The sequence below is a fragment of the Triticum aestivum genome, chromosome 1D (assembly GCF_018294505.1).
Source record: "Triticum aestivum cultivar Chinese Spring chromosome 1D, IWGSC CS RefSeq v2.1, whole genome shotgun sequence".
NCBI lineage: Eukaryota > Viridiplantae > Streptophyta > Magnoliopsida > Poales > Poaceae > Triticum > Triticum aestivum.
In genome coordinates this window covers 310,795,371-310,821,942 of record NC_057796.1, presented here as the reverse complement: position 1 = coordinate 310,821,942, position 26,572 = coordinate 310,795,371, and the positions used below count along the sequence as shown (strand labels likewise).

Sequence of the window (26,572 nt, the reverse complement as noted above, 5' to 3'; positions counted from 1 at the left end):
TCTACCCATTTTCTTAACCACGCCGGTCGGCCTCGCATGTCTCATGTTCCTGTCCACTCCACAGCCGCTCCTCTAAATGTAATTTAGCATAAGTAGGATCGATCTTATCACCGTTTACAGACCATCTTGAGTTATCTTATCACATCGCTAATTAATTAACTGGACTTACGCACCTTAGGCAGTGACGCATGATCCTATGGAATGTATTCATAATTATCTTTCCTTGCATTAGTTGTTGACTGATCTTATGCGACCCTCCGTAAAGAAATATAAAAACGTTTAGATCACTACTTTAGTAACCTAAACGCTCTTGTATTTTCTTACAGAGGGAGTACATTTTTGTGTGTGTAGTTCTGAACAAAAGTTGCATCGAAAACACGTAGAGTCTGCATGAGCGGCTGAACTTCACTATACTCTTTCTCTCACTCTATAAGCTTGGTTGAAGTTTAACTTTGAAAGTAATGTGCTATAACTTGAGGAGAAGAGAGTGCTATGATTGATATTATAAATTAGAGGAAACAGCGATATAGGAGGACGAGGGCAAAAATACATAAAGAGCGGCTGAACTCAATGAATATGAATGTTGGATTTGGTGCTTTATTGTACGTACTACTTATTAATAGTTTTTTTCATCATATACGTTGTAACTGTTACTGTAGCAAACACTAGATGTTTGTAATGTAGACAATGGATAAGAGCATCTCCAACAGCCGCGCTAAACAAGCGCCGTGCCGCAAATTTGCCCATTTTAGCGCGCGCACAATCGGTAGAGTGGCTCCAGCGGGCGCGCAATAACCGCGCGCGCGGCATATAGAGTTGGGCGCGCGGTCCGAATCGCCAACGCGCGCTGTGTATTTGGGGGCGCCCGCTTCCGCGCGCGGCACACACGTGCGCTCGCGCCGCACTCTCTCCTCCGCGCCACCTTCGCCCCGCGTGCGCCGGCGCCGGTGAACTGGACCCGATGGACGCACGCGCCGGCAGCCCCCTGACCCCATCCTACAGCCGCGACCCTTCCACCGCCGCCGCCGTCGCAAACCCTAGCGCGGGGAGCATTGGCCTCGCCTCCGCCGGAGCTCCTCCGAGCATCGGCCTCACGCGCGGCTCTTCATGCCGCCGCGGATGACCTCGGCGGCGGGTGGCGCGCGCCGTGATGAAGCCACGCACCCCCCTGAGGGAGTCCTGGACTAAGGGGTCCTCGGGCGTCCGGCCTAGTGGACATGGGCCGGACTGATGGGCTGTGAAGATACAAGACCAAAGACTCTCAACCGTGTCCGGATGGGACTCTCCTTGACGTGGAAGGCAAGCTTGGCGTTCGGATATGAAGATTCCTTTCTCTGTAACCGACTTTGTACAACCCTAGTCCCCTCCGGTGTCTATATAAACCGGAGGGCTTAGTCCGTAGAGGCAATCATAATCATACAAGCTAGAATTCTAGGGTTTTAGCCATTACGATCTCGTGGTAGATCAACTCTTGTAATACTCATATTCATCAAGATCAATCAAGTAGGAAGTAGGGTATTACCTCCATAGAGAGGGCCCGAACCTGGTTAAACATCGTGTCCCCCGTCTCCTGTTACCATCGACCTTGGACGCACAGTTCGGGACCCCCTACCCGAGATCCGCCGGTTTTGACACCGACATTGGTGTTTTCATTGAGAGTTCCTCTGTGACGTCAAAGACAGGATTGATGGCTCGCCTTGTTGTCAACGACAGTATCACCTCCGAAGGAGCCCTGGCCCCAGGTCAAGCCCTCCGGCTGGGCGGCTTTACCATGACCGCCCGTTCGGCCGCTGAACCGACGATGACTTCTCGGGTCATCGAAAATCGCCTCCGTGTTGATTCCGAACACTCTAAACAGATGGATCCGGCGGAGTTGTCGTCCTTAAATGAACTCCTTGATCGCATCGCCGCCCTGGGGGTCGCTACAGACTACGATCGTATTGGGCTTAAACCCGATCAGAGAGAAATCAAATCTCCACCGATCACCCATCAAGTAGCGGTAATCGAGGAGCGAAACAACAACTATCCCTCTACATTGAGGATGAACTATGTTCGGATTTCCGGGCCTGAAGAACCGGATACCCGTCTGCGGAACGACACGCCCTGCCCTCCGAACCTGGAATCGGACAACGGACCTGAAAAATCAGTTAATATCCCAGAGCCCGAACTATTAAGTTCGGAAGTTTCTCAAACTCCGGATCCCAAATTGGGTCAGGGTTCGGACTTAAATCCACCCACCCACCCAGTTACACGCGATCTCATGTACACACGACAGCAGTCTCAGGAAATGGTCCATCACTTCTGGGCCAGATTCCTCCTTGTCAAAGACAAGATTAAAGATTGCCGCGACGAAGATGCGATATCACTATTCCGCAACAATTGCACGGATGAGAGAATCCTCAATGCCATTAATCGCCGTCGCGTATTACACTTCGCTGACTTGGCAACCATAGTACAGAAGTACTGCGCAATGGAGAGCGCTTGGAAAACTCAGGCAGCTCCCTGGGAACCACCAGTTTCCAATCAACCCCTCGTCCGGGCAAAAAGGAGGCACCCTCGTAGGGCGCCCGATCAAATAGTAAAGAAATCTAAGCCCACTACGGGGCGTGGAACCGTTCTGGAGGGATGGCTCGTTAGGCCATGCAAAATACACACAACACTGGACACCACACCAACCCACAGCCTTCGAGCATGTTGGATACTCCGGCAAGTGGCCAAGAGCGACGAGGATATCCTCACCAAAAATACCCCAGAGAAACACCCCCCGGAAGATGACGACCCCAACGTATTGACAATCTTCGAGACTTTCGCTTCAGACAATTGGCGTAAAAGGGCTTTCCGCGACCTCGCTGAAGTCTGCCAAGTCGCAGCAATAAACCCTCGGAACGACACGGCTATAACTTTCAATGCCAGTGGCGAACCAAAATTCCGGACAGTCCGGGCACCAGCCGCCTTGGTCCTCAATCCAATTATGGACGGTTTTCGGCTCACCAAAGTGCTCATGGACGGCGGCAGCGGATTAAACCTCATCTACGAGGATACGCTCAATAAAATGGAAATAGACAGGAGCCGCATCGAGCAAAGTAGCACGACCTTCCGGGGAATCATTCCCAGTAGGGAGGGGCGATGCGCGGGAAAAATCACGCTCGACGTGGTATTCGTCACGCCGGAGAATTATCGGTCCGAAGAGATAACCTTCCAAGTGGCCCCTTTCAACAGCGGATATCACGCCCTATTGGGGCGAGATGTATTTACACGCTTCCAAGCTATACCTCATTACGGGTACATGAAGCTCAAGATGCCCGGGCCCAATGGTATTATCACTCTTGCCAGTGATTCGAACATAGTACTCCGCGCCGAAAATAAAACCGCATCCCTGGCCCTCGAGGCACTATCTGAAGCCCTCGCGGCCGAAGAGCTAACCACGCTGCGCTCCACTGTGGATAGGGATGACGTAATCCTGGACAAGCGACCCAAATCCACCTTCTTTAAACTAGCAGATGAAATAATCAAATTTCAAGTCCACCCGACAGACCTCAAGAAGACAGCATCCATCGAGGCACAACTCGACCCAACAGTCGACGCCGCGCTACAAGAGTTCCTGCGTGAGAACTGGGACATATTCGCCTGGCACCCTTCTAATATGCCAGGAATCGCACGCGGGTTGGCCGAACACAGCCTCAACATATTGAAGGGATATAAACCGGTCAAGCAAACACTGCGGCGTTTTTCTGAACCCAAACGACAAGCTATGGGAGAGGAGCTAGCCAAGTTACTCGAGGCCGGATTCATCAGAGAAATAAAACACCCGAACTGGCTAGCAAACCTGGTGATGGTACCAAAGAAGGATAAATCCTGGCGCCTGTGCGTCGATTTCAAAGACCTCAACAAGGCCTGCCCTAAGGATCCCTTCCCCCTCCCTCGCATCGATCAGATTATTGATGCAACAGCAGGACACGACTCACTGTGTTTCCTCAACGCATACTCCGGATACCACCAAATCAAGATGAAGGAGTCCGATCAAGCCGCAACAGCATTCATTACCCCATACGAGCCGTTCTGCTTCAACACTATGCCCTTCGGACTTAAAAACGTCGGCGCCACCTACCAACGCATGATTCAAACATGCCTGGAGAAACAGATCGGCAAGACAGTTGAAGCATATGTGGACGACGTCGTCATCAAAACTAGGCACGTCGAGTCATTAATAGACGATTTGCGTCTCACATTCGACAACCTCCGTACATACGACATCAGGCTCAATCCGGAAAAGTGTGTTTTCGGCGTTTCTGTCGGAAAACTGCTGGGCATCATCGTCTCCAATAGAGGAATTGAGGCCAATCCAGCCAAAATCCGGGCTCTGTCACAATTGGCTGTACCAACTGACCTCAAACAGGTCCCAAAACTAGCCGGATGCGTGGCAGCTTTAAGCCGCTTTATCTCCAGATTAGGAGAAAAAGCATTACCACTGTACCGCCTTCTCCGGCGCACTGACCACTTCGAATGGACGGATGCGGCAATGGCCGGGCTGGAAGAAATAAAGGCTCTTTTAGCGAGCAACCCAATCCTGGCCGCACCGAACGCCGGCAAACCCATGTTATTATACATATCGGCAACACACCAGGTCATGAGTGCGGTGCTCGTCATTGAACGAGAGGAGGACGGACACAAATTCCCGCTTCAGAAGCCGGTATATTACGTATCCACTGTGCTCACACCATGCAAATCTCGGTACCCACATTACCAAAAAATAGCATACCTGGTCTTCATGGCATTCCGGAAGCTACGACACTACTTTCAAGAGTGCTCAATCACGGTGGCCTCCGAAGTACCACTTAATGACATAATAAACAACATCGATGCCACGGGCCGGATTGCCAAGTGGGCCATTGAGCTCCTCCCATTCGACATAACATACAAACCGCGCCGGGCCATTAAATCCCAAGTGCTGGCCGACTTCGTCGCCGAATGGACAGAGGCCGAACTCCCTAAAGAGTACGGCACATATTCCAACTGGGTCATGCACTTCGACGGCTCCAAAATGCTGGCGGGCTTAGGAGCGGGCGTTGCTCTAATGTCCCCCACTGGAGATACAGTTCAATACGTACTCCAAATATTATACACAAACTCCAACACTGCAGCCGAATACGAGGCCTTGTTGCATGGTCTTCGGATGGCTGTCTCCATGGGAATACAACGCCTAGAAGTGCGTGGGGATTCAAACCTCGCAATATCTCAAATAAATGGAGATTTCGATGCCAAAGTTCCGAAGATGACGGCTTACCGTAGCGCCGTTCTCAAAATGTCGGCTCGGTTCGAGGGGCTCGAGTTTCATCATGTGGCTCGAGAAAGTAATCAAGCGGCGGACGTTCTTGCTCGCATCGGCGCCAAATGCGACCCCGTCCCACCTAACATCTTTTTGGAAAGACTCTTCAAGCCATCCGTGGTGTGGCAAGGGGAGAGCGGCAACACCAGTCCGGATCCGACTATGACCCCAGATTCCGAACACACCGATATCATCGGCGGCTCAGCCACCGAAATAACACCGTCGGCCCATCTTATCATGGCAGTCATTGCCCCATGGACCGAACCCTTCTTGGCCTACCTTAATAGGCGAGAACTCCATGAGGATCAGAATGAGGCTCGCCGCATTGTCCGGCGCTCGAAAGCCTACAAGGTTCACGACGGAGAACTCTATAAGGAAAGCGCTACCGGAGTACTTCAAAGATGTATCTCCGAGGAAGAGGGGCGGCAGCTCTTGGCTGAAATTCATGCCGGTCTCGGTGGTCACCACGCCGCAGCTCGGGCCCTTGTAAGCAAGGCCTTCCGTACATGATTCTATTGGCCGACGGCCCGAGCAGATGCACAGGACCTTGTCCAACGTTGCGTCGGATGCCGGCTTTTCGCCAACCAAAGCCATATGCCACCCACTGCTCTACAAAAAATCCCCATCACTTGGCCTTTTGCGGTCTGGGGGCTGGATATGGTCGGACCCCTTAAAGGAGGAAGCCATAAGAAAAAAATATCTGCTGGTCATGGTGGACAAATTCACTAAGTGGATAGAGGCCAAACCAGTTAAAACAGCCGAAGCCGGGCCAGTGATAGACTTTATATCCGGTGTTGTGCACCATTATGGTGTTCCACACAGCATCATCACCGATAACGGCTCCAATTTCACAGTCAATGAGGTGAAAACCTGGTGTGCTAATCTGGGCATTAAGCTCGATTACGTCTCCGTCTATCACCCGCAAACAAACGGTCAAGTCGAACGAGCCAATGGTCTTATTATGAGCGGCATTAAGCCCAGACTAGTGCGGTCCTTGAAAGAATCAGACAAGCACTGGGTTGAGGAGCTCGACTCCGTACTCTGAGGCTGCGGACCACGCCCAACCGCACTACCGGATATACACCTTTCTTCATGGTGTACGGCGCAGAGGCTGTCTTACCCTGCGACATTATTCATGACTCACCTCGAGTGCGCATGTACGAAGAGAGAGAGGCCGAGCTTGATCGGCAGGACAACTTAGATGCCCTGGAGGAGGAGCGAGATGTTGCAAAAGCCCGTTCCGCATTTTATCAACAACAGGCTCGCAGATATCAAAGCAAAGAAGTGCGGGCCAAGACTTATAATGTTGGCGAACTAGTTCTACGCTTGCCTGAGAAGAAAAAGGACAAACTCAAGCCCAAATGGGAGGGCCCCTTCATTATTGACGAAGTTCTCACGGGAGGAGTGTACCGCCTGCGTGATGCATCAGACAACCGCCTAGAGCCGAACCCGTGGAACGCGGCCAGACTCCGAAGATTCTATGCCTAGCGCCGAACTCTTTGTTCGTCTCCTCCCCCCTTTTCTGTTTACATTACTTATTCCTCTCTTTTTGTTTTCCTTTTTATTTTTAGCCTTAAAGCTTTCGCGCGGCTAAAACGCGCACCTATGACGTACATATCCTCAAATATGATTGTCCATTATATCTAGGGGCTTCTCGTACAGAAGCTTATTATTATTATTTTCAAAGCATCAAGCTCACCACATATGTGCCTTTTCCTCATATGTACCTTTTCTTCGCCATTATATGCATCGATATGACTTAAGTTTTGGCCAAGCTGGGTTGCCTGGCTCCTGTGCTTATGCCCTACGTTCCCGTTAGTTCGGCTAGGGCATAAAGGGAGCACCTCTGCGATTGTTACTGCTGGGTCATCCGGATATGTACCTCAGAATGGGTGAAGCCGAAAGCTAGCATTCATAAGGGAATATTCGGTCGGCGGACTAAAGATATTTTTACATTCATTCCACTATGAACCCCCAGATGTTATGTATACTACGTTTTTTTTTCAATCACAGTTCGGATATGCACATTAACGCATGTACACCCAGGGAAAGGAACCCTTAACGAAACTATTCTCTCTGGAAGATGTTTCTTACAATCACAATGTAATATAACATAGGTAGCTAGATACAACTTGTCTGTTCAAGCAACTATGACCCCTACGCCTGGTTTCCACGCATACCCCAGTCTATTTTACCGCTCAGTTATTCGGAAACACTCCGCACCTTCGGGTCCAGAGGTCGAAGCAAAAAGGTCTGCCATGACAATCGTTTTACAATCCGGCTAGGGACGAATATGTCAAGGAAAGTACATAGTCACTTGGACTCAAAAATTTCCTCCTCTACACCGTCTAACAGGCTGTCTAACTTACAATCCTGTTGGGAATATTTGGCGGCTACTTCTACTTGGTCATATACCAAACTAACGGGAATTTCTTTTCCATTTGACCCTAGAGGTCCGACCCGGGCCATATGATTCGGATCAAGCTTGGTATACCGTGTTTTTACCATGGCCCAGGCCCCTCGCGCACCTTCTCGGCAGGCCGATAACTTCAATAATCGGAAACGCCGCCGCGCTCCCTTGAATAGCTGTACAAGCTCCTCCATACTTCCTGGAGGGGAGGCGGATGGCCATAAAGCCTTGGCAACACTCCGCATTGCTTGCCGAGCTCGCTCGTGCATTTGCGATAGCTCTTGTAGCAGATCGCCCGAAGATCCGTACATCTCCTCTTCGGGACGGCCAGTCAGCATACCTACAGACATATCTCTGTCAGTTCCTTTCCTCGCCCAATTACATGGAGGTAAGTTTGAAAACATACTAAATATGCCGCCTCGTAGCCTTTTATTTTCCTTCACAGAGTCAGCCAGCTGGGCCCGCACATCTTTCAGTTCTTTGCCCAGCTGGGTGTTGGAATCCTGGAGTTTGTTTTTCTCCTCCCTGGCCCGTGTCATTATACGTTCGCCCACGGCGCGTTGCCTTTTGGCTTCTTGTTCACCCGCTTGCGCGACTTTTAGCGCCTCTTCCAGTTGATCTGACGATCCTGCCATGAGATATGCAACTGTGTTAGCATTGCTGGCATATAATTCTATTTTTTCTCGATGGAGGGAAACATTACCAGGCAATGCCTTCTTAGATTTCTCCAGTTCGGCGGTCGCAACAGCTAACTGGGTCCGACACTTTTCCAGCTCTTGAGACAATAGGTCGCTCTTCTCTGTGAGCACCTGGTTATACAATGATCCTTAAATCAGTTGTATCAACTACTTCAAGTCTCGGGGGCTACTGGTATATAACAAATGTGTACTTACCCGCATATCTTTCAAATACTGGTCTGTGGCTCTGGTAAGCCCGTCTCGAGCAGCTCGGATGTATGCATCAGCCGAGCTGAAGGCGTTAAATGCCTCCTTAAGAGCGGCCCGCCGGCGCCGATGATTCATGACGCTTCCCACTTCAGAGTTTGTGACGGATACATCATCCGACTCCTCTGCCGAAGGACAATCCGGCGTCACTTCCGTATCGGCCCTCGCCTTTGAGGCAGGGTCGGGAACCTGACTTGTGGAGACGCGGCCGATAATATCCCCGGACATAGTCTGGCGAACGCTTTTCCTGATAAAACGCGTGGATAATGTCACAGTTGGATGTGACGGCCAGGAAGCATGATCAATAATCATACCTCTTTGATGAAGGCTCCGCCGCATTGCCGTTAGCTTTCCTCTTTGAAGATTTGCTTGCTGCGGGCGCCGCTCTCTTAGGAGATGCCTTTGGCGCACGTTGAGGCGTCGGGCGCCTCCCCTTTGGAGCACGAAATAGTGCGGTGAGTAAGGCGTAACGAGGAAGATCTCTCTAAGGAGGTGTCTCTTGATCACTTACATGCGAGGCAGGAAGGAGACCGGGATAGTCGGCGGTGACGGCCACTTCCCTGCCGTCATAGCTCCACAAATATGTCTGGATCCTCTTCGAATCCGGGATCAAGGTCCCGGTTGTGATTCTCTGGCCGTGGGGCGGAGCTATGGATCTCCTTGGCAACCTTCCGCCATTCCTGTTGTAAATAGGATGGACTGATGCTTGTTAAAATTGACTCAGGAAAAGAATTGAGTAAAGTGGTGGAATTAAAACTCACCCAACTAGGAGGATTGTACATAGAAAATCCATCTCGATGCTTAATGCGAGTGAACTCTTTCTCCCCTTTGTACAGCTCGGCCAATATTTTGGCCAAAGCGGCGGGGGTGTCCGGACCCTTCCGACCACAGCGGGAGGCGTCATCTTCCCCATTATAGTGCCACATGGGGAGCCCTCTGTATTGAAGCGGCTAAACTCCCCGCACTATGGAGGTCGCCATTACCTCGACTATTGACAATCCGGACCGGGCGAGTGTCTTTATCTTGCCCATCAATTGACGTACTTCCGCGCTATCTTCCTCCTCGAGGCTCCGAGGGCGCCAGCTGTGGCGTTTCTTCAACGGAGCGCTTGAAAATTCGGGAAGACCCATTTGGACTGGGTCAGAAAGAGCAACGTCCTCGATATAAAACCACTCTGAGGGCCAGTCTTCGGACGCCCTCTTCGGCGTGCCGGACAGGTATCCGGTCCCGGCTATGCACCATACCTCGGCTCTGCCCACTTCAAATATTGATCCCTCTTGGTTACGAGGGACGAGGCAAAATAATTTCCACCATAATTCAAAATGGGCCTCATGGCCCAGGAATAGCTCACAAAGAGCGACGTAACCCGCGATGTGCAGGATGGAGGCGGGAGTGAAATTGTGAAGTTGGAGGCCATAATACTCCAGAAGTCCACGGAGGAACGGATGGATTGGAAATCCGACGCCTCTTAGCAGGTAGGGAACGAAGCACACTCGTTCCCCTGGATGGATTGGGGAAATTCTGAGCCTGAGCCCCGCCGTTGAAGGAAGTCAATCCTGCTCAGACGGGGACTAGATCCGCGGGGGGGGGGGGGGGGAATCCCTGTGTTTGCAGCTTCACTAGCTGACCATGGGATACGAAACATCTCGCCCAATCGCCTTTTTCGGAGCCGTGGGGGCGGGAGGAAGAACTGGGAGCGCTAGCCATGTTGGAATGGTTCCTCCTAGCAAGCTCTGAGGATTTTTCCGAGTGGTGTGGAATGGATCTGAGATCCAATCTCTTTAAATAGACACTTTTCTCATATGGCCGGGGTGTTATGTGCAAAAATACCCTGACCTCTCGTATTTGCTCGACACGTGGAAGCTGAAGTCATGGATGCACAGAAGCCGATGGGTACTGTTGGAAATATGCCCTAGAGGCAATAATAAATGGTTATTATTATATTTCTTTGTTCATGATAATTGTCTATTGTTCATGCTATAATTGTATTGTCCGGAAATCGTAATACATGTGTGAATACATAGACCACAACGTGTCCCTAGTAAGCCTCTAGTTGACTAGCTCGTTGATCAACAGATAGTCATGGTTTCCTGACTATGGACATTGGATGTCATTGATAACGGGATCACATCATTAGGAGAATGATGTGATGGACAAGACCCAATCCTAAGCATAGCATAAAAGATCGTGTAGTTTCGTTTGCTAGAGCTTTTCCAATGTCAAGTATCTTTTCCTTAGACCATGAGATCGTGCAACTCCCGGATACCGTAGGAGTGCTTTGGGTGTGCCAAACGTCACAACGTAACTGGGTGACTATAAAGGTGCACTACGGGTATCTCCGAAAGTGTCTGTTGGGTTGGCACGGATCGAGACTGGGATTTGTCACTCCGTGTGACGGAGAGGTATCTCTGGGCCCACTCGGTAATGCATCATCATAATGAGCTCAATGTGACTAAGGCGTTAGTCACGGGATCATGCATTGCGGTACGAGTAAAGAGACTTGCCGGTAACGAGATTGAACAAGGTATTGGGATACCGACGATCGAATCTCGGGCAAGTAACATACCGATTGACAAAGGGAATTGTATACGGGATTGATTGAATCCTCGACATCGTGGTTCATCCGATGAGATCATCGTGGAACATGTGGGAGCCAACATGGGTATCCAGATCCCGCTGTTGGTTATTGACCGGAGAGGCGTCTCGGTCATGTCTGCATGTCTCCCGAACCCGTAGGGTCTACACACTTAAGGTTCGGTGACGCTAGGGTTGTAGAGATATGTGTATGCGGAAACCCGAAAGTTGTTCGGAGTCCCGGATGAGATCCCGGACGTCACGAGGAGTTCCGGAATGGTCCGGAGGTAAAGAATTATATATAGGAAGTCAAGTTTCGGCCACCGGGAAAGTTTCGGGGGTTACCGGTATTGTACCGGGACCACCGGAAGGGTCCCGGGGGTCCACCGGGTGGGGCCACCTATCCCGGAGGGCCCCGTGGGCTGAAGTGGGAGGGGAACCAGCCCCTAGTGGGCTGGGCGCCCCCCCATGGGCCTCCCCCCCTGCGCCTAGGGTTGGAAACCCTAGGGTGGGGGGCTTCCCACTTGCCTTGGGGGGCAAGGCACCCCCCTTGGCCGCCGCCCCCCACCCTAGATGGGTTTGGCCGGCGCCCCCCCTCCCAAGGGGGCCTATATAAAGGGGGGAGGGAGGGCAGCAGCACTACAGCCTTGGGCGCCTCCCTCTCCCCCAGCAACACCTCTCTCTCTCGTATATGCTCGGCGAAGCCCTGCCGGCATCCCGCTACATCCACCACCACGCCGTCATGCTGCTCGATCTCCATCAACCTCTCCTTCCCCCTTGCTGGATCAAGAAGGAGGAGACGTCGCTGCACCGTACGTGTGTTGAACGCGGAGGTGCCGTCCGTTCGGCACTCGGTCATCGGTGATTTGGATCACGGCGAGTACGACTCCGTCATCCACGTTCATTGGAACGCTTCCGCTCGCGATCTACAAGGGTATGTAGATGCACTCCTTTCCCCTCGTTGCTAGTATACTCCATAGATGCATCTTGGTGAACGTAGGAAAATTTTAAAATTATGCTACGATTCCCTACAGTGGCATCATGAGCCAGGCCTATGCGTAGTTACTATGCACGAGTAGAACACAAAGAAGTTGTGGGCGTTGATGTTGCCAATTCTTCTTGCCGCTACTAGTCGTTTCTTGTTTCGGCGGCATTGTAGGATGAAGCGGCCCGGACCGACCTTACACGTACGCTTACGTGAGACAGGTTCCACCGACTGACATGCACTAGTTGCATAAGGTGGCTAGCGGGTGTCTGTCTCTCCTACTTTAGTCGGAACGGATTCGATGAAAAGGGTCCTTATGAAGGGTAAATAGAAATTGGCAAATCACGTTGTGGTCATACGTAGGTAAGAAACGTTCTTGCTAGAAACCTACAAACCACGTAAAAACTTGCAACAACAATTAGAGGACGTCTAACTTGTTTTTGCAGCAATGTTATGTGATGTGATATGGCCAGAAGATGTGATGAATGATATATGTGATGTATGAGATTGATCATATTCTTGTAATAGGAATCACGACTTGCATGTCGATGAGTATGACAACCGGCAGGAGCCATAGGAGTTGTCTTTATTATTTTGTATGACCTGCGTGTCATTGAATAACGCCATGTAATTACTTTACTTTGTTGCTAAACGCGTTAGCCATAGAAGTAATCGTTGGCGTGACGACTTCATGAAGACACAATGATGGAGATCATGATGATGGAGATCATGGTGTCATGCCGGTGACGAAGATGATCATGGTGCCCCGAAGATGGAGATCAAAGGAGCATGATGATATTGGCCATATCATGTCACTATTTGATTGCATGTGATGTTTATCATGTTTTTGCATCTTATTTGCTTAGAACGACGGTAGTAAGTAAGATGATCCCTTATGATAATTTCAAGAAAAGTGTTCCCCCTAACTGTGCACCGTTGCGAAGGTTCGTTGTTTCGAAGCACCACGTGATGATCGGGTGTGATAGATTCTAACGTTCGAATACAACGGGTGTTGACGAGCCTAGCATGTACAGACATGGCCTCGGAACACACGCAATACACTTAGGTTGACTTGACGAGCCTAGCATGTACAGACATGGCCTCGGAACACGGAGGACCGAAAGGTCGAGCATGAGTCGTATAGAAGATACGATCAACATGGAGATGTTCACCGATCTTGACTAGTCCGTCTCACGTGATGATCGGACACGGCCTAGTTAAACTCGGATCATGTTTCACTTAGATGACTAGAGGGATGTCTATCTGAGTGGGAGTTCATTAAATAATTTGATTAGATGAACTTAATTATCATGAACTTAGTCTAAAATCTTTACACTATGTCTTGTAGATCAAATGGCCAACGTTGTCCTCAATTTCAACGCGTTCCTAGAGAAAACCAAGCTGAAAGATGATGGCAGCAACTATACGGACTGGGTCCGGAACCTGAGGATCATCCTCATAGTAGCCAAGAAAGATTATGTCTTAGAAGCACCGCTAGGTGAAGCACCAATCCCTGAGAACCAAGACGTTATGAACGCTTGGCAGCAGCGTGCTGATGATTACTCCCTCGTTCAGTGCGGCATGCTTTACAGCTTAGAACCGGGTCTCCAAAAGCGTTTTGAGAAACATGGAGCATATGAGATGTTCGAGGAGCTGAAACTGGTTTTCCAAGCTCATGCCCGGGTCGAGAGATATGATGTCTCCGACAAGTTCTTCAGCTGTAAAATGGAGGAGAATAGTTCTGTTAGTGAGCACATACTCAGAATGTCTGGGTTGCACAACCGCTTGTCTCAGCTGGGAGTTAATCTCCCGGATGACGCGGTCATTGACAGAATCCTCCAGTCGCTTCCACCAAGCTACAAGAGCTTTGTGATGAACTTCAATATGCAGGGGATGGAAAAGACCATTCCTGAGGTATATTCAATGCTGAAATCAGCTGAGGTAGAGATCAGAAAAGAACATCAAGTGTTGATGGTGAATAAAACCACTAAGTTCAAGAAGGGCAAGGGTAAGAAGAACTTCAAGAAGGACGGCAAGGGAGTTGCCGCGCCCGGTAAACCAGTTACTGGGAAGAAGTCAAAGAATGGACCCAAGCCCGAGACTGAGTGCTTTTATTGCAAGGGAAGTGGTCACTGGAAGCGGAACTGCCCCAAATACTTAGCGGACAAGAAGAAGGCCGGCAACACCAAAGGTATATGTGATATACATGTAATTGATGTGTACCTTACCAGTACTCGTAGTAGCTCCTGGGTATTTGATACCGGTGCGGTTGCTCATATTTGTAACTCAAAACAGGAACTACGGAATAAACGGAGACTGGCGAAGGACGAGGTGACGATGCGCGTCGGGAATGGTTCCAAGGTCGATGTGATCGCCGTCGGCACGCTACCTCTGCATCTACCTACGGGATTAGTTTTAAACCTCAATAATTGTTATTTAGTGCCAGCTTTGAGCATGAACATTGTATCTGGATCTCGTTTAATTCGAGATGGCTACTCATTTAAATCCGAGAATAATGGTTGTTCTATTTATTTGAGAGATATGTTTTATGGTCATGCCCCGCTGGTCAATGGTTTATTTTGATGAATCTCGAACGTGATGTTACACATGTTCATAGTGTGAATACCAAAAGATGTAAAGTTGATAACGATAGTCCCACATACTTGTGGCACTGCCGCCTTGGTCACATTGGTGTCAAGCGCATGAAGAAGCTCCATGCAGATGGACTTTTGGAGTCTCTTGATTACGAATCATTTGACACGTGCGAACCATGCCTCATGGGTAAGATGACCAAGACTCCGTTCTCCGGAACAATGGAGCGAGCAACCAACTTATTGGAAATCATACATACCGATGTGTGCGGTCCAATGAGTGTTGAGGCTCGCGGAGGATATCGTTATGTTCTCACTCTCACTGATGACTTAAGTAGATATGGGTATGTCTACCTAATGAAACACAAGTCTGAAACCTTTGAAAAGTTCAAGGAATTTCAGAGTGAGGTTGAGAATCAACGTGACAGGAAAATAAAATTCTTACGATCAGATCGTGGTGGAGAATATTTAAGTCACGAATTTGGTACACACTTAAGGAAATGTGGAATAGTTTCACAACTCACGCCGCCTGGAACACCTCAGAGAAATGGTGTGTCCGAACGTCGTAATCGCACTCTATTGGATATGGTGCGATCTATGATGTCTCTTACCGATTTACCGCTCTCATTTTGGGGCTATGCTTTAGAGACTGCCGCATTCACTTTAAATAGGGCACCGTCGAAATCCGTTGAGACGACACCGTATGAATTATGGTTTGGGAAGAAACCTAAGCTGTCGTTTCTAAAAGTTTGGGGATGCGATGCTTATGTCAAGAAACTTCAACCTGAAAAGCTCGAACCCAAGTCGGAAAAATGCGTCTTCATAGGATACCCTAAGGAAACTATTGGGTATACCTTCTACCTCAGATCCGAAGGCAAGATCTTCGTTGCCAAGAACGGGTCCTTTCTGGAGAAGGAGTTTCTCTCGAAAGAATTGAGTGGGAGGAAAGTGGAACTTGATGAGGTGATAGTCACCCCTTCCGAACCGGAAAGTAGCGCAGCGCGGGAAAATGTTCCTGTGGTGCCTACACCGACTGGGGAGGAAGTTAATGATGATGATCATGAAGCTTCGAATCAAGTTACTGAACTTCGTAGGTCCACAAGGACACGTTCCGCACCAGAGTGGTACGGCAACCCTGTCCTGGAAATCATGTTGTTAGACAACGGTGAACCTTCGAACTATGAAGAAGCGATGGCGGGCCCGGATTCCGACAAATGGCTAGAAGCCATGAAATCCGAGATAGGATCCATGTATGAAAACGAAGTATGGACTTTGACTGACTTGCCCGATGATCGGCGAGCCATAGAAAACAAATGGATCTTTAAAAAGAAGACGGACGCGGATGGTAATGTGACCATCTATAAGGCTCGACTTGTCGCTAAGGGTTATCGACAAGTTCAAGGGGTTGACTACGATGAGACTTTCTCACCCGTAGCGAAGCTGAAGTCCGTCCGAATCATGTTAGCAATTGCCGCATACTATGATTATGAGATATGGCAGATGGACGTCAAAACGGCATTCCTTAACGGCTTCCTTAAGGAAGAGTTGTATATGATGCAGCCGGAAGGTTTTGTCGATCCTAAGAATGCTGAACAAAGTATGCAAGCTCCAGCGCTCAATCTATGGGCTGGTGCAAGCATCTCGGAGTTGGAACATTCGCTTTGATGAGATGATCAAAGCGTTTGGGTTTACACAGACTTATGGAGAAGCCTGTGTTTACAAGAAAGTGAGTGGGAGCTCTGTAGCATTTCTCATATTATATGTGGATGACATACTATTGATGGGAAATGATATAGAATTCTTGGAAAGTATAAAGGCCTATTTGAATAAGTGTTTTTCAATGAAGGACCTTGGAGAAGCTGCTTATATATTAGGCATCAAGATCTATAGAGATAGATCAAGACGCCTCATTGGTCTTTCACAGAGTACATACCTTGACAAGATATTGAAGAAGTTCAATATGGATCAGTCCAAGAAGGGGTTCTTGCCTGTATTGCAAGGTGTGCAATTGAGCACGGCTCAATGCCCGACCACGGCAGAAGATATAGAAAAGATGAGTGTCATCCCCTATGCCTCGGCCATAGGGTCTATTATGTATGCCATGCTGTGTACCAGACCTGATGTAAACCTTGCCGTAAGTTTGGTAGGAAGGTACCAAAGTAATCCCGGCATGGAACACTGGACAGCGGTCAAGAATATCCTGAAGTACCTGAAGAGGACTAAGGATATGTTTCTCGTTTATGGAGGTGACGAAGAGCTCGTCGTAAAGGGTTACGTCGACGCTAGCTTCGACACAGATCTGGATGACTCGAAGTCACAAACCGGATACGTGTATATTTTGAATGGAGGAGCAGTAAGCTGGTGCAGTTGCAAGCAAAGCGTCGTGGCGGGATCTACATGTGAAGCGGAGTACATGGCAGCCTCGGAGGCAGCACAGGAAGCAGTCTGGATGAAGGAGTTCATTACCGACCTAGGGGTGATTCCCAATGCGTCGGGCCCGATGACTCTCTTCTGTGACAACACTGGAGCTATTGCCCTTGCGAAGGAGCCCAGGTTTCACAGGAAGACCAGGCATATCAAGCGTCGCTTCAACTCCATTCGTGAAAGTGTTCAAAATGGAGACATAGATATTTGTAAAGTACATACGGACCTGAATGTAGCAGATCCGTTGACTAAACCTCTCCCTAGGGCAAAACATGATCAACACCAGGACGCAATGGGTGTTCGATTCATCACAATGTAACTAGATTATTGACTCTAGTGCAAGTGGGAGACTGTTGGAAATATGCCCTAGAGGCAATAATAAATGGTTATTATTATATTTCTTTGTTCGTGATAATTGTCTATTGTTCATGCTATAATTGTATTGTCCGGAAATCGTAATACATGTGTGAATACATAGACCACAACGTGTCCCTAGTAAGCCTCTAGTTGACTAGCTCGTTGATCAACAGATAGTCATGGTTTCCTGACTATGGACATTGGATGTCATTGATAACGGGATCACATCATTAGGAGAATGATGTGATGGACAAGACCCAATCCTAAGCATAGCATAAAATATCGTGTAGTTTCGTTTGCATAGTATCTTTTCCTTAGACCATGAGATCGTGCAACTCCCGGGTACCGTAGGAGTGCTTTGGGTGTGCCAAACGTCACAACGTAACTGGGTGACTATAAAGGTGCACTACGGGTATCTCCAAAAGTGTCTGTTGGGTTGGCACGGATCGAGACTGGGATTTGTCACTCCGTGTGACGGAGAGGTATCTCTGGGCCCACTCGGTAATGCATCATCATAATGAGCTCAATGTGACTAAGGCGTTAGTCACGGGATCATGCATTGCGGTACGAGTAAAGAGACTTGCCGGTAACGAGATTGAACAAGGTATTGGGATACCGACGATCGAATCTCGGGCAAGTAACATACCGATTGACAAAGGGAATTGTATACGGGATTGATTGAATCCTCGACATCGTGGTTCATCCGATGAGATCATCGTGGAACATGTGGGAGCCAACATGGGTATCCAGATCCCGCTGTTGGTTATTGACCGGAGAGGCGTCTCGGTCATGTCTGCATGTCTCCCGAACCCGTAGGGTCTACACACTTAAGGTTCGGTGCGCTAGGGTTGTAGAGATATGTGTATGCGGAAACCCGAAAGTTGTTCGGATTCCCGGATGAGATCCCGGACGTCACGAGGAGTTCCGGAATGGTCCGGAGGTAAAGAATTATATATAGGAAGTCAAGTTTCGGCCACCGGGAAAGTTTCGGGGGTTACCGGTATTGTACCGGGACCACCGGAAGGGTCCCGGGGGCCCACCGGGTGGGGCCACCTATCCCGGAGGGCCCCATGGGCTGAAGTGGAAAGGGAACCAGCCCCTAGTGGGCTGGGCGCCCCCATGGTCCTCCCCCCATGCGCCTAGGGTTGCAAACCCTAGGGTGGGGGGGCTTCCCACTTGCCTTGGGGGGCAAGGCACCCCCCTTGGCCGCCGCCCCCAGCCTAGATGGGTTTGGCCGGCGCCCCCCCTTCCCAAGGGGGCCTATATAAAGGGGGGAGGGAGGGCAGCAGCACTACAGCCTTGGGTGCCTCCCTCTCCCCCAGCAACACCTCTCTCTCTCGTATATGCTCGGCGAAGCCCTGCCGGCATCCCGCTACATCCACCACCACGCCGTCGTGCTGCTCGATCTCCATCAACCTCTCCTTCCCCCTTGCTGGATCAAGAAGGAGGAGACGTCGCTGCACCGTACGTGTGTTGAACGCGGAGGTGCCGTCCGTTCGGCACTCGGTCATCGGTGATTTGAATCACGGCGAGTACGACTCCGTCATCCACGTTCATTGGAACGCTTCCGCTCGCGATCTACAAGGGTATGTAGATGCACTCCTTTCCCCTCGTTGCTAGTATACTCCATAGATGCATCTTGGCGAACGTAGGAAAATTTTAAAATTATGCTACGATTCCCTACAGGTACGACATTCAATGGAAGGCCGAATACATCTCTTTGAAGTCATCGGAGGAAGAACCCGCCTTGCAATGCCGAAGACAGTCTGCGCGCCGGACACATCGCCATTGAAAGCCTGGTTCGGGGGCTATTGAGGGAGTCCTGGACTAAGGGGTCCTCGGGCGTCCGGCCTAGTGGACATGGGCCGGACTGATGGGCTGTGAAGATACAAGACCGAAGACTCTCAACCGTGTCCGGATGGGACTCTCCTTGATGTGGAAGGCAAGCTTGGCGTTCGGATATGAAGATTCCTTTCTCTGTATTGTACAACCCTAGTCCCCTCCTGTTTCTATATAAACCGGAGGGCTTAGTCCATAGAGGCAATCATAATCATACATGCTAGACTTCTAGGGTTTTAGCCATTTACTATCTCGTGGTAGATCAATTCTTGTAATACTCATATTCATCAAGATCAATCAAGTAGGAAGTAGGGTATTACCTCCATAGAGAGGGCCCGAACCTGGGTAAACATCGTGTCCCCTGTCTCCTGTTACCATCGACCTTGGACACACAGTTCGGGACCCCCTACCCGAGATCCGCTGGTTTTGACACCGACACCTACCCCCTCGAAGCTCCCAAATGCGGCGCGGCCGAAGAAGGGCAAGACATCCGCGAAGAAGAACAAGGCAGCGGACAGCTCCGGCACCTCGAAGGCGTCGAGGAAGAATCTTGCAGGGCGTGTGACAGGCGCGGCGGCTACCGAAGTGCCGGCGAGCTCACTTGTTGAGCCTGCGGCCGACGCGCACAATGTGTTTGAGGATATGCCCCAAAGGTAGAAAATTTCCCCAACTTATTTTTTCTTGTTATTTTTTGAATGCGTACATATCGATAGCTTATTTGCATTGTTCTATATACTTTGTAGTCTCAACGATGATGCATACATGTCAACTATGGGTGTTGGCTCCCACAATTCGCATTGGTCTCAAACCAAATGACATGCACTTCGATGACCATGAGTTCGATGTGGACGAGGATGGTGAGGGCATTGTCGACGCACCGAAAGGAAGAGCGGGCAATTACACCAACGTCGAAGACATCTTACTATGCAATACTTGGTTGCAAGTGTCGAGGGATCCATCCGTTGGAGGTGATCAAAGTAGAGATGCTTATTGGCTTCGGATGAAGGAACACTTTGATGTTCGCAACGTGAGTGGAATTGACCGCTCCGACCGATCTCTTCGATCCCGGTGGTCGACAATCAACAAGGATTGTCAAAATTGGGCAGCCGCACAAAAGGCGGTTGACAAGTTGAACCCAAGTGGCACTAATGAGGACGATAGAGTAAGTGTCATTTCATCCATGTTCATCATACTTGTTGTTGGTGTTTGAGTGCTAACTTGTTTTGTTTTCATGTAGTACAACATTGACAAAACTTGTTTAAAGGAGAGGAGAAGAGGACCAAGAAGGGGAAAATCAAGAAAGGAAGGCCATTTATCTTGCCTCATTGCTATGACGTGTTGAAGGATGATGAGAAATGGAAGAAGCGTGATGATTTGGATTTGAGCAACAAACGCAAGCGAACAATTGAGTTGGATGATGATGAGGAGGAGGATGCACCAAGTGATGACGGCAAGAGAAGCCCCACACCCAACTCAGTTTCATACTCGAAGCCAAAACGACCGGATGGGTGCAAGAAAGACGCAAAAGAAAAGAAGAAGAGGAGAGAAGATGATGAGCTCAAAAATGCTATGGAAGCTATTGTGATGGCAAGAAAAGAAGCCAACGAGGTGAGGAAAATGGCAAGGAACCAAGATGCCGCGGCCGAGGAGAGGAGGTTGGCGGCCGAGGAGAGGAGGGTTGCGGCCGAGGAGAGGAAGGTGGCTTTGGAGGAGAGGAAGGTGAGCAATTAGGAGCGAACTAGATTGTTGGATTGGAAGAAGCACTTGTTCTTTTTGAACACATCTATCCTCAATGAGGCGCAAAAAGAGTATGTCAATCTTGCCCGTGAAGAAGTCTTGATCCAAAAAAGAGCCATGATTCGCGTAATGGGTGGTGGTGGCCTTGGCGCCATGGGAGGCATGGGTGCTTCGGAGCTACCATGGGCGGCATGGGTGCCATGGGTGGCTTTGGAGCTACCCTGGAGACCATGTGAGGCATGGGTGGCTTTGGAGCACCTCCCGGCGCCATGGCCGGCATGGGAGGCATGAGTTTTGCGTCTCTCATGGGAGGCATGGGTGCACCTCCGGCCGCCATGGGCGGAATGTCTTCCGGTGTGCCTCACACACCTTCCCATGAAGATGCCGTTGAAAATCTTGCCAACACCATCCGAGCTTCACGTGATGCGGTGCGCAACAATGATAATGAGGAGGAGGAAGAATCGTCTTGGAGGAGTCGGATGAATCGGAGGAAGATAAGGACGACGACGAGGATGAGCCTTGATGTGTCTTTCGTTTGTGTCATGAACTTGGTTTGCATTTTGAACTTGGTTGGATGAACTTATGGGCATGAACTTTTATTCATCAACTTGTTTGTGTGAAATTATATTATGCCATGTTCATTGCATTTTGAATGTTTGAAATCCATTTTGTGTCCAAAATGCAACATATGGCATGCGCCGGCGAGTCGCGCGCGCTGCACGCGGCTGTTGGAGCCAGCGCTGCCCGCCGCGCCAAACCAGGCGTTGGGCGCGCGGCAAAGTAGCTTTTAACGCGCGGCGTGTTGGACGGCTGTTGGAGATGCTTTAATGCGAAGAGATATTATTGGGAGATAGTTTTGGGCGTTCCAATATAATGCAACCTCCAAAACCCTCACAAAAAGTTTGGAGCTAGATTGTGAGAACGGATTTTTGAAGTTAATTTTGGGGTTCGATTACAAATGCTCTTACACCGATATTATAGGACACACTTTAATGTACGTTAAGTTCTTATGATCATATCATGCATAAGCGAACTCATTTTCTCAATATCAGCTGCATCAGGAAATGAGCAGAGTCTTCATAAACATGCTAAGATTTTCGTTTTCTACCCACTACATGATCTGCGAATGTATCGCAACATGCCGAATCATGACCTGCGTCCGTTTCTGCGCAATTCAACCTGAGAGACTCTCATGGAAAGGAATGTACACGGCATCATGCTAGTGGTAGCGTGGATTCGCCAATGGAAGCGTCGATTCCCCTGGACACGAAATTCCTCCCCTTTTGCCCGCCAAAATTCCTCTCTTCATCGCGAAGTAATAACACCCATCTCCATCTCGAACTACCAAGGAAGAACAAGAAAAAAAACAGAAGATGCCATCTCGATCGATCGATCTCAACTCTACCAAGTCATGGCAGCAGCCAGCAGCAGGGAGCCAGGCCGGTGGCCATAAAGCGAGCGAAAGGAATTTAATCCGTGCGCCACCACCACGAGCTCTCGCAACTTTACTTGGCGCCAAAAGCAGAGAGGCTGGCTCGGGGAAAAAGCTTTAAAGGGCGCGCTGCGGCATTGCCTCGTCTCCCTTTTCTCTTCTCTTTTCTTCTCGCGATGGCCGTGGTGCAGGCGGCGTCGGTGCTCGGGAGCTTCCCGTTCAGGGCGGCCGTGGTGGCGCTCTGCGTGCTGCTGCTCCCGCTCCTCCCGTCGCCACGGCCACCTGCGGCGGGGGAAGGGGACGGCGGCGGCGGCGGGGGCGGGGGCCAGGCGTTCTTGGCCAAGGTGTGGGAGCTGCTGCACCTGCTCTTCGTCGGAATCGCCGTGTCGTACGGGCTCTTCAGCCGGAGGAACGACGGTGGGGGGCGCGTGGAGAAGGATGCCGCCGCGGCGGCCGGGAAGGCGGACGCGAGGTATGTCTCGCGGATGTTCCAGGGCGACCTCGTGTTCGACGATGATGGCGACGACGGGGTGCCCGACAGCCCCGCTGGCGGCGGGGCGCGGTCCTGGAGCGCGCTGCACCACCCCGAGGAGCCTGTGGTCATGGTGGCGGCAGGCGGGGGCGGGCGGAGCCACACCGCGGCCCAGCAGGCGGCACTGTCGCTGCCCGTCCGGGCCCTGAGGCCGCAGGACTCCGGCGCGGCGGGACACGGCAACGGCGAGTCGCGTGCGCAGCCGCGCGCCCACGACACCGTGCTCCCTTCGCCGATCCCGTGGCGGTCACGGTCCGGGAGGTTCGACGCACCACCGACTCCGAGCAGCCCCTCACCGTCGCCGAAGAGGCTGTCGCCCGCGTCGTCCATGTCCGATGAGACACTGGCCAAGGCCAGCGAGGAGCACGCCACCGTCCCCAAGCGGAGGAGCACGTATAAGTCTTCCATTTCCTCCCTACCGCCCCCGCCACCTCCGCCACCGCCGCCGTTCCTTGTTCACAGTTACCACCCTGTGGCTGACCGCCGGACCACTGCGGCGAAGAGCTTCAAGGAGGAGCTGCAGGATCACAGCACGAAAGGCAGAGGAGATCAGGACCATTACTCGCAGCAGGGTTCGCAGAGCTTCAACAGTTCTTCGACTTACACCAACTCCTCGCCGGCGACGCCAAGAAGCTCTTTCGACGGCTCCTCCTCGTCGTCATCGCCGTCAGTCGGTAGATCAGTGAGAACAATCAGGCCAAGAGAAGGAATCCAACCCAAAATCCAAGAAGTGCCTGACGAAAACGAAGCCGGCAATGCAGCGGATAGTTCGCATGGATCAGAAGAGCCGTATGGATACAGAGAGTACCAAGCCGTCCCAAGGTTCCAGTACGAGAGGAGGAGCAGCGACCCAATCCTGGGCATAGTGGCGGTCTCCTCGGACGAGACCGAGAGCAGCGACGACGACGAGGACGGCGTTGGCGCGTACTCGACGAGGACGAACTCGCCGAGGGAGTCGCCGCCGACGCCAGAGGTGGACGAGAACGAGGTGGACAAGAAGGCGGAGGAGTTCATCGCAAGGTTCAGAGAGCAGATCAGACTGCAAAGGATCGCGTCCATCAAGAAGTCCGCGGGACCCCGCGGCCTGAAGCACGGCAAGTAGCTGGCTCAGCTCGACTCGCTCGTCGCCGGCGATCATCCGTCTCCGGCCGGCGATGGTTTTGCTAATTAAGCTTTTCGGTGAACTAGTAGCTAATGTTCAGAGATAACATACTGGAGTACATCGCTATAGTATCAAGAACCACCTGTAAACATTCGTATAGGTGATGAATGGGAGTGTATTGTGTTCGTGTCATGAACTCATGATCATGACATGCTGGTGTTTTTTGGGGGGCCATTAAGAGATCGATGATCCATCTCTAGGTTCATAATTAGGCTTTCGGCTGAATTGGTTTGCCCCAGCTGTGACCCTGGAGTGGCACTGTATCTTTCTTCTCGAACTGACCACCTGTAGTATTCTCTATTTGGTCAGTAGTTCAGTTCAGCTCACCTTTACAGCAGCATTCAGGTCAGCTTCAGATAGTGTGGAATCTGATCCTGCCACCGATCATTATCTCGCCGAATGAATTCGGATCCCTCATTTGGATGGGTGGTCCAAAATTATCCAGTTGTGTTCCTGCGAAGTCTGCGATCGACCTGTAATTAATTTTGTTGTTGTTGTTGTTGTAATCGAACTACCTTTGCCATACCGAACGTACCCGATTCACTGATTCGCCACATACAGTGCGCACCAAATTCATCGAGATAGAAGAATGACTCATGTTCTACGTCTCGTCTTGCCAAAACATCCGATTTGGATAGATTTTACTTAAGTTTAAGTGAAATCATTTGGATTTTCCATTTTTTTACCTGTGCTGTTAATAACTTAATATGGCAGCTAGTAGAAGTTGAGTAGCTTGGATTTGGTTGTTGGGACTTGGAAGCACGGTAGGGTTAGTGCGATGTTGACGCGTCAATGTCTAAGTATGCATCTGTTTTGGCCTGCATGCTTTGTCATCCTGGCATCATGCTGAAACTGCTCCGTGGATAAGGTTTTATTCTGAACTTTGAAAAAACAATATCTGCAAGCCTTTCTTTAGCAGCATAATCCTGCAGTCGATCAAGTATCATTGCTAAGTCGTTCTACTGTTATCATTTAAAAGCATCAGGGCGAAACATCTCGCAGTACCTATAGAGCTTAAAGAATGTGGTACCTGTGGTATTCTATTCCGGGGGTTTTAATGAGCTCATGTGCTGACAGGGCTCTCAAGAATTTGCAGGCAGAAAGTTGTGGCTGAGTGTCAGCATCATGTGCTTGGCATTTCCAAGTTAAAGTGCCATGATTTTTCTAGAGAAAAGGCGCCGGCCGAGCCTGAGAAGAGTTCGAACCTAGCCCGACTTTAAATTAACAAAGCCATCAACCAGCCAAGATTACACAGGCACCACATTACAAAGAGAAGAATGCAATGCAAAGCGGAAAGAAGATACATAGAGCTAGGCAGAACAGCACAATGGCAACAATGGAGCATCGTTGCCGACGACCATCACTACGCCTACACCAACTAGCCAACTAGGTACTTGGGAGGAGGGACATGCCGTGCAAGCATTGAGCGCTAGCTACATCCATGGCCAAACTTGGGCAACACTTGAGATGTCTCCACCGTCGCAAAGGGCCACTACCCTTTCACCCAGGCTCGATGGGTGCCGCACCGGTGACCAGCAGAGTGGCTACACATAGCCCAGCTCCAGGTGACCGAGCTGCCAAAGGAGAAGCAGCCAACGCTGACCCACGAGCAACGGAAGACCATCCTGACGAGAACCAATCCGGCAGCGGCAGCACGGAGCAAGGGACGCGAGCTGTCGGACGAAGGCGCGCATCCATGACGAAGACCGAAGAAGAAGAGCAGGACAACCAGGCCGCCATGCTTTGGAGCCGAGACACCAACCGCTCCACCACCAAGAGCAACTCCCGACCGCCGCCTTCAAGAAGGAACACGCCACCGAGGTGCCGTCGACGCCCAGACCAGGGGAGAAATGGCTTTCGCCGGAGCTCAGGGAGGAGGCGGGAGGGGGAGGGTCCACCCCAAAGCCTCCAAGGAGGGGCTCGGCGTCAAAGACGTCGACTTTGGGGGCCGCCGCGCCGGCCAGGGGTTTCCCCCGGAACCACAACCAAATGCCAGATCCGGCCATTCGGCACCACGGGACGATGGACGCCTCCGCCAAGGACCAGCGCCGGCACGAACCGGAGCAGATCGGGCCGACACCGAAGCTTCACCATGGAGCCCGGCGGACTGCGAGGGGCCGCCGCTGCGCCATCGACCGTGACCTCCACGCTGCCCACGCAACCGTGGGAGGCCACCCACCAGCACCCGCCGGCGCCGCCCGCCGCCCAGGCCGCGCCGCACGCCGCCGACCAGGGCCGCCGCCCCGGGGCCCGCAGCCC

The 26,572-nt window shown here is 50.9% G+C and overlaps 1 protein-coding gene across 1 annotated transcript; it reads left to right on the top strand.

Annotated features, from left to right (window-relative positions):
- The first annotated feature begins 22,687 nt into the window (after positions 1-22,687).
- LOC123181679 (serine/arginine repetitive matrix protein 1) lies at positions 22,688-24,521 on the top strand. Its single transcript, XM_044593998.1, has one exon. It carries the CDS (start codon positions 22,796-22,798, stop codon positions 24,251-24,253), a length of 1,458 nt encoding a protein of 485 aa, XP_044449933.1. The 5' UTR covers positions 22,688-22,795; the 3' UTR covers positions 24,254-24,521.
- Positions 24,522-26,572: the final 2,051 nt, after the last annotated feature.

Bases quoted from the DNA above. Each gene is read 5' to 3' on its own strand.
- LOC123181679 (XM_044593998.1), top strand. From the start codon at position 22,796: ATGGCCGTGGTGCAGGCGGCGTCGGTGCTCGGGAGCTTCCCGTTCAGG.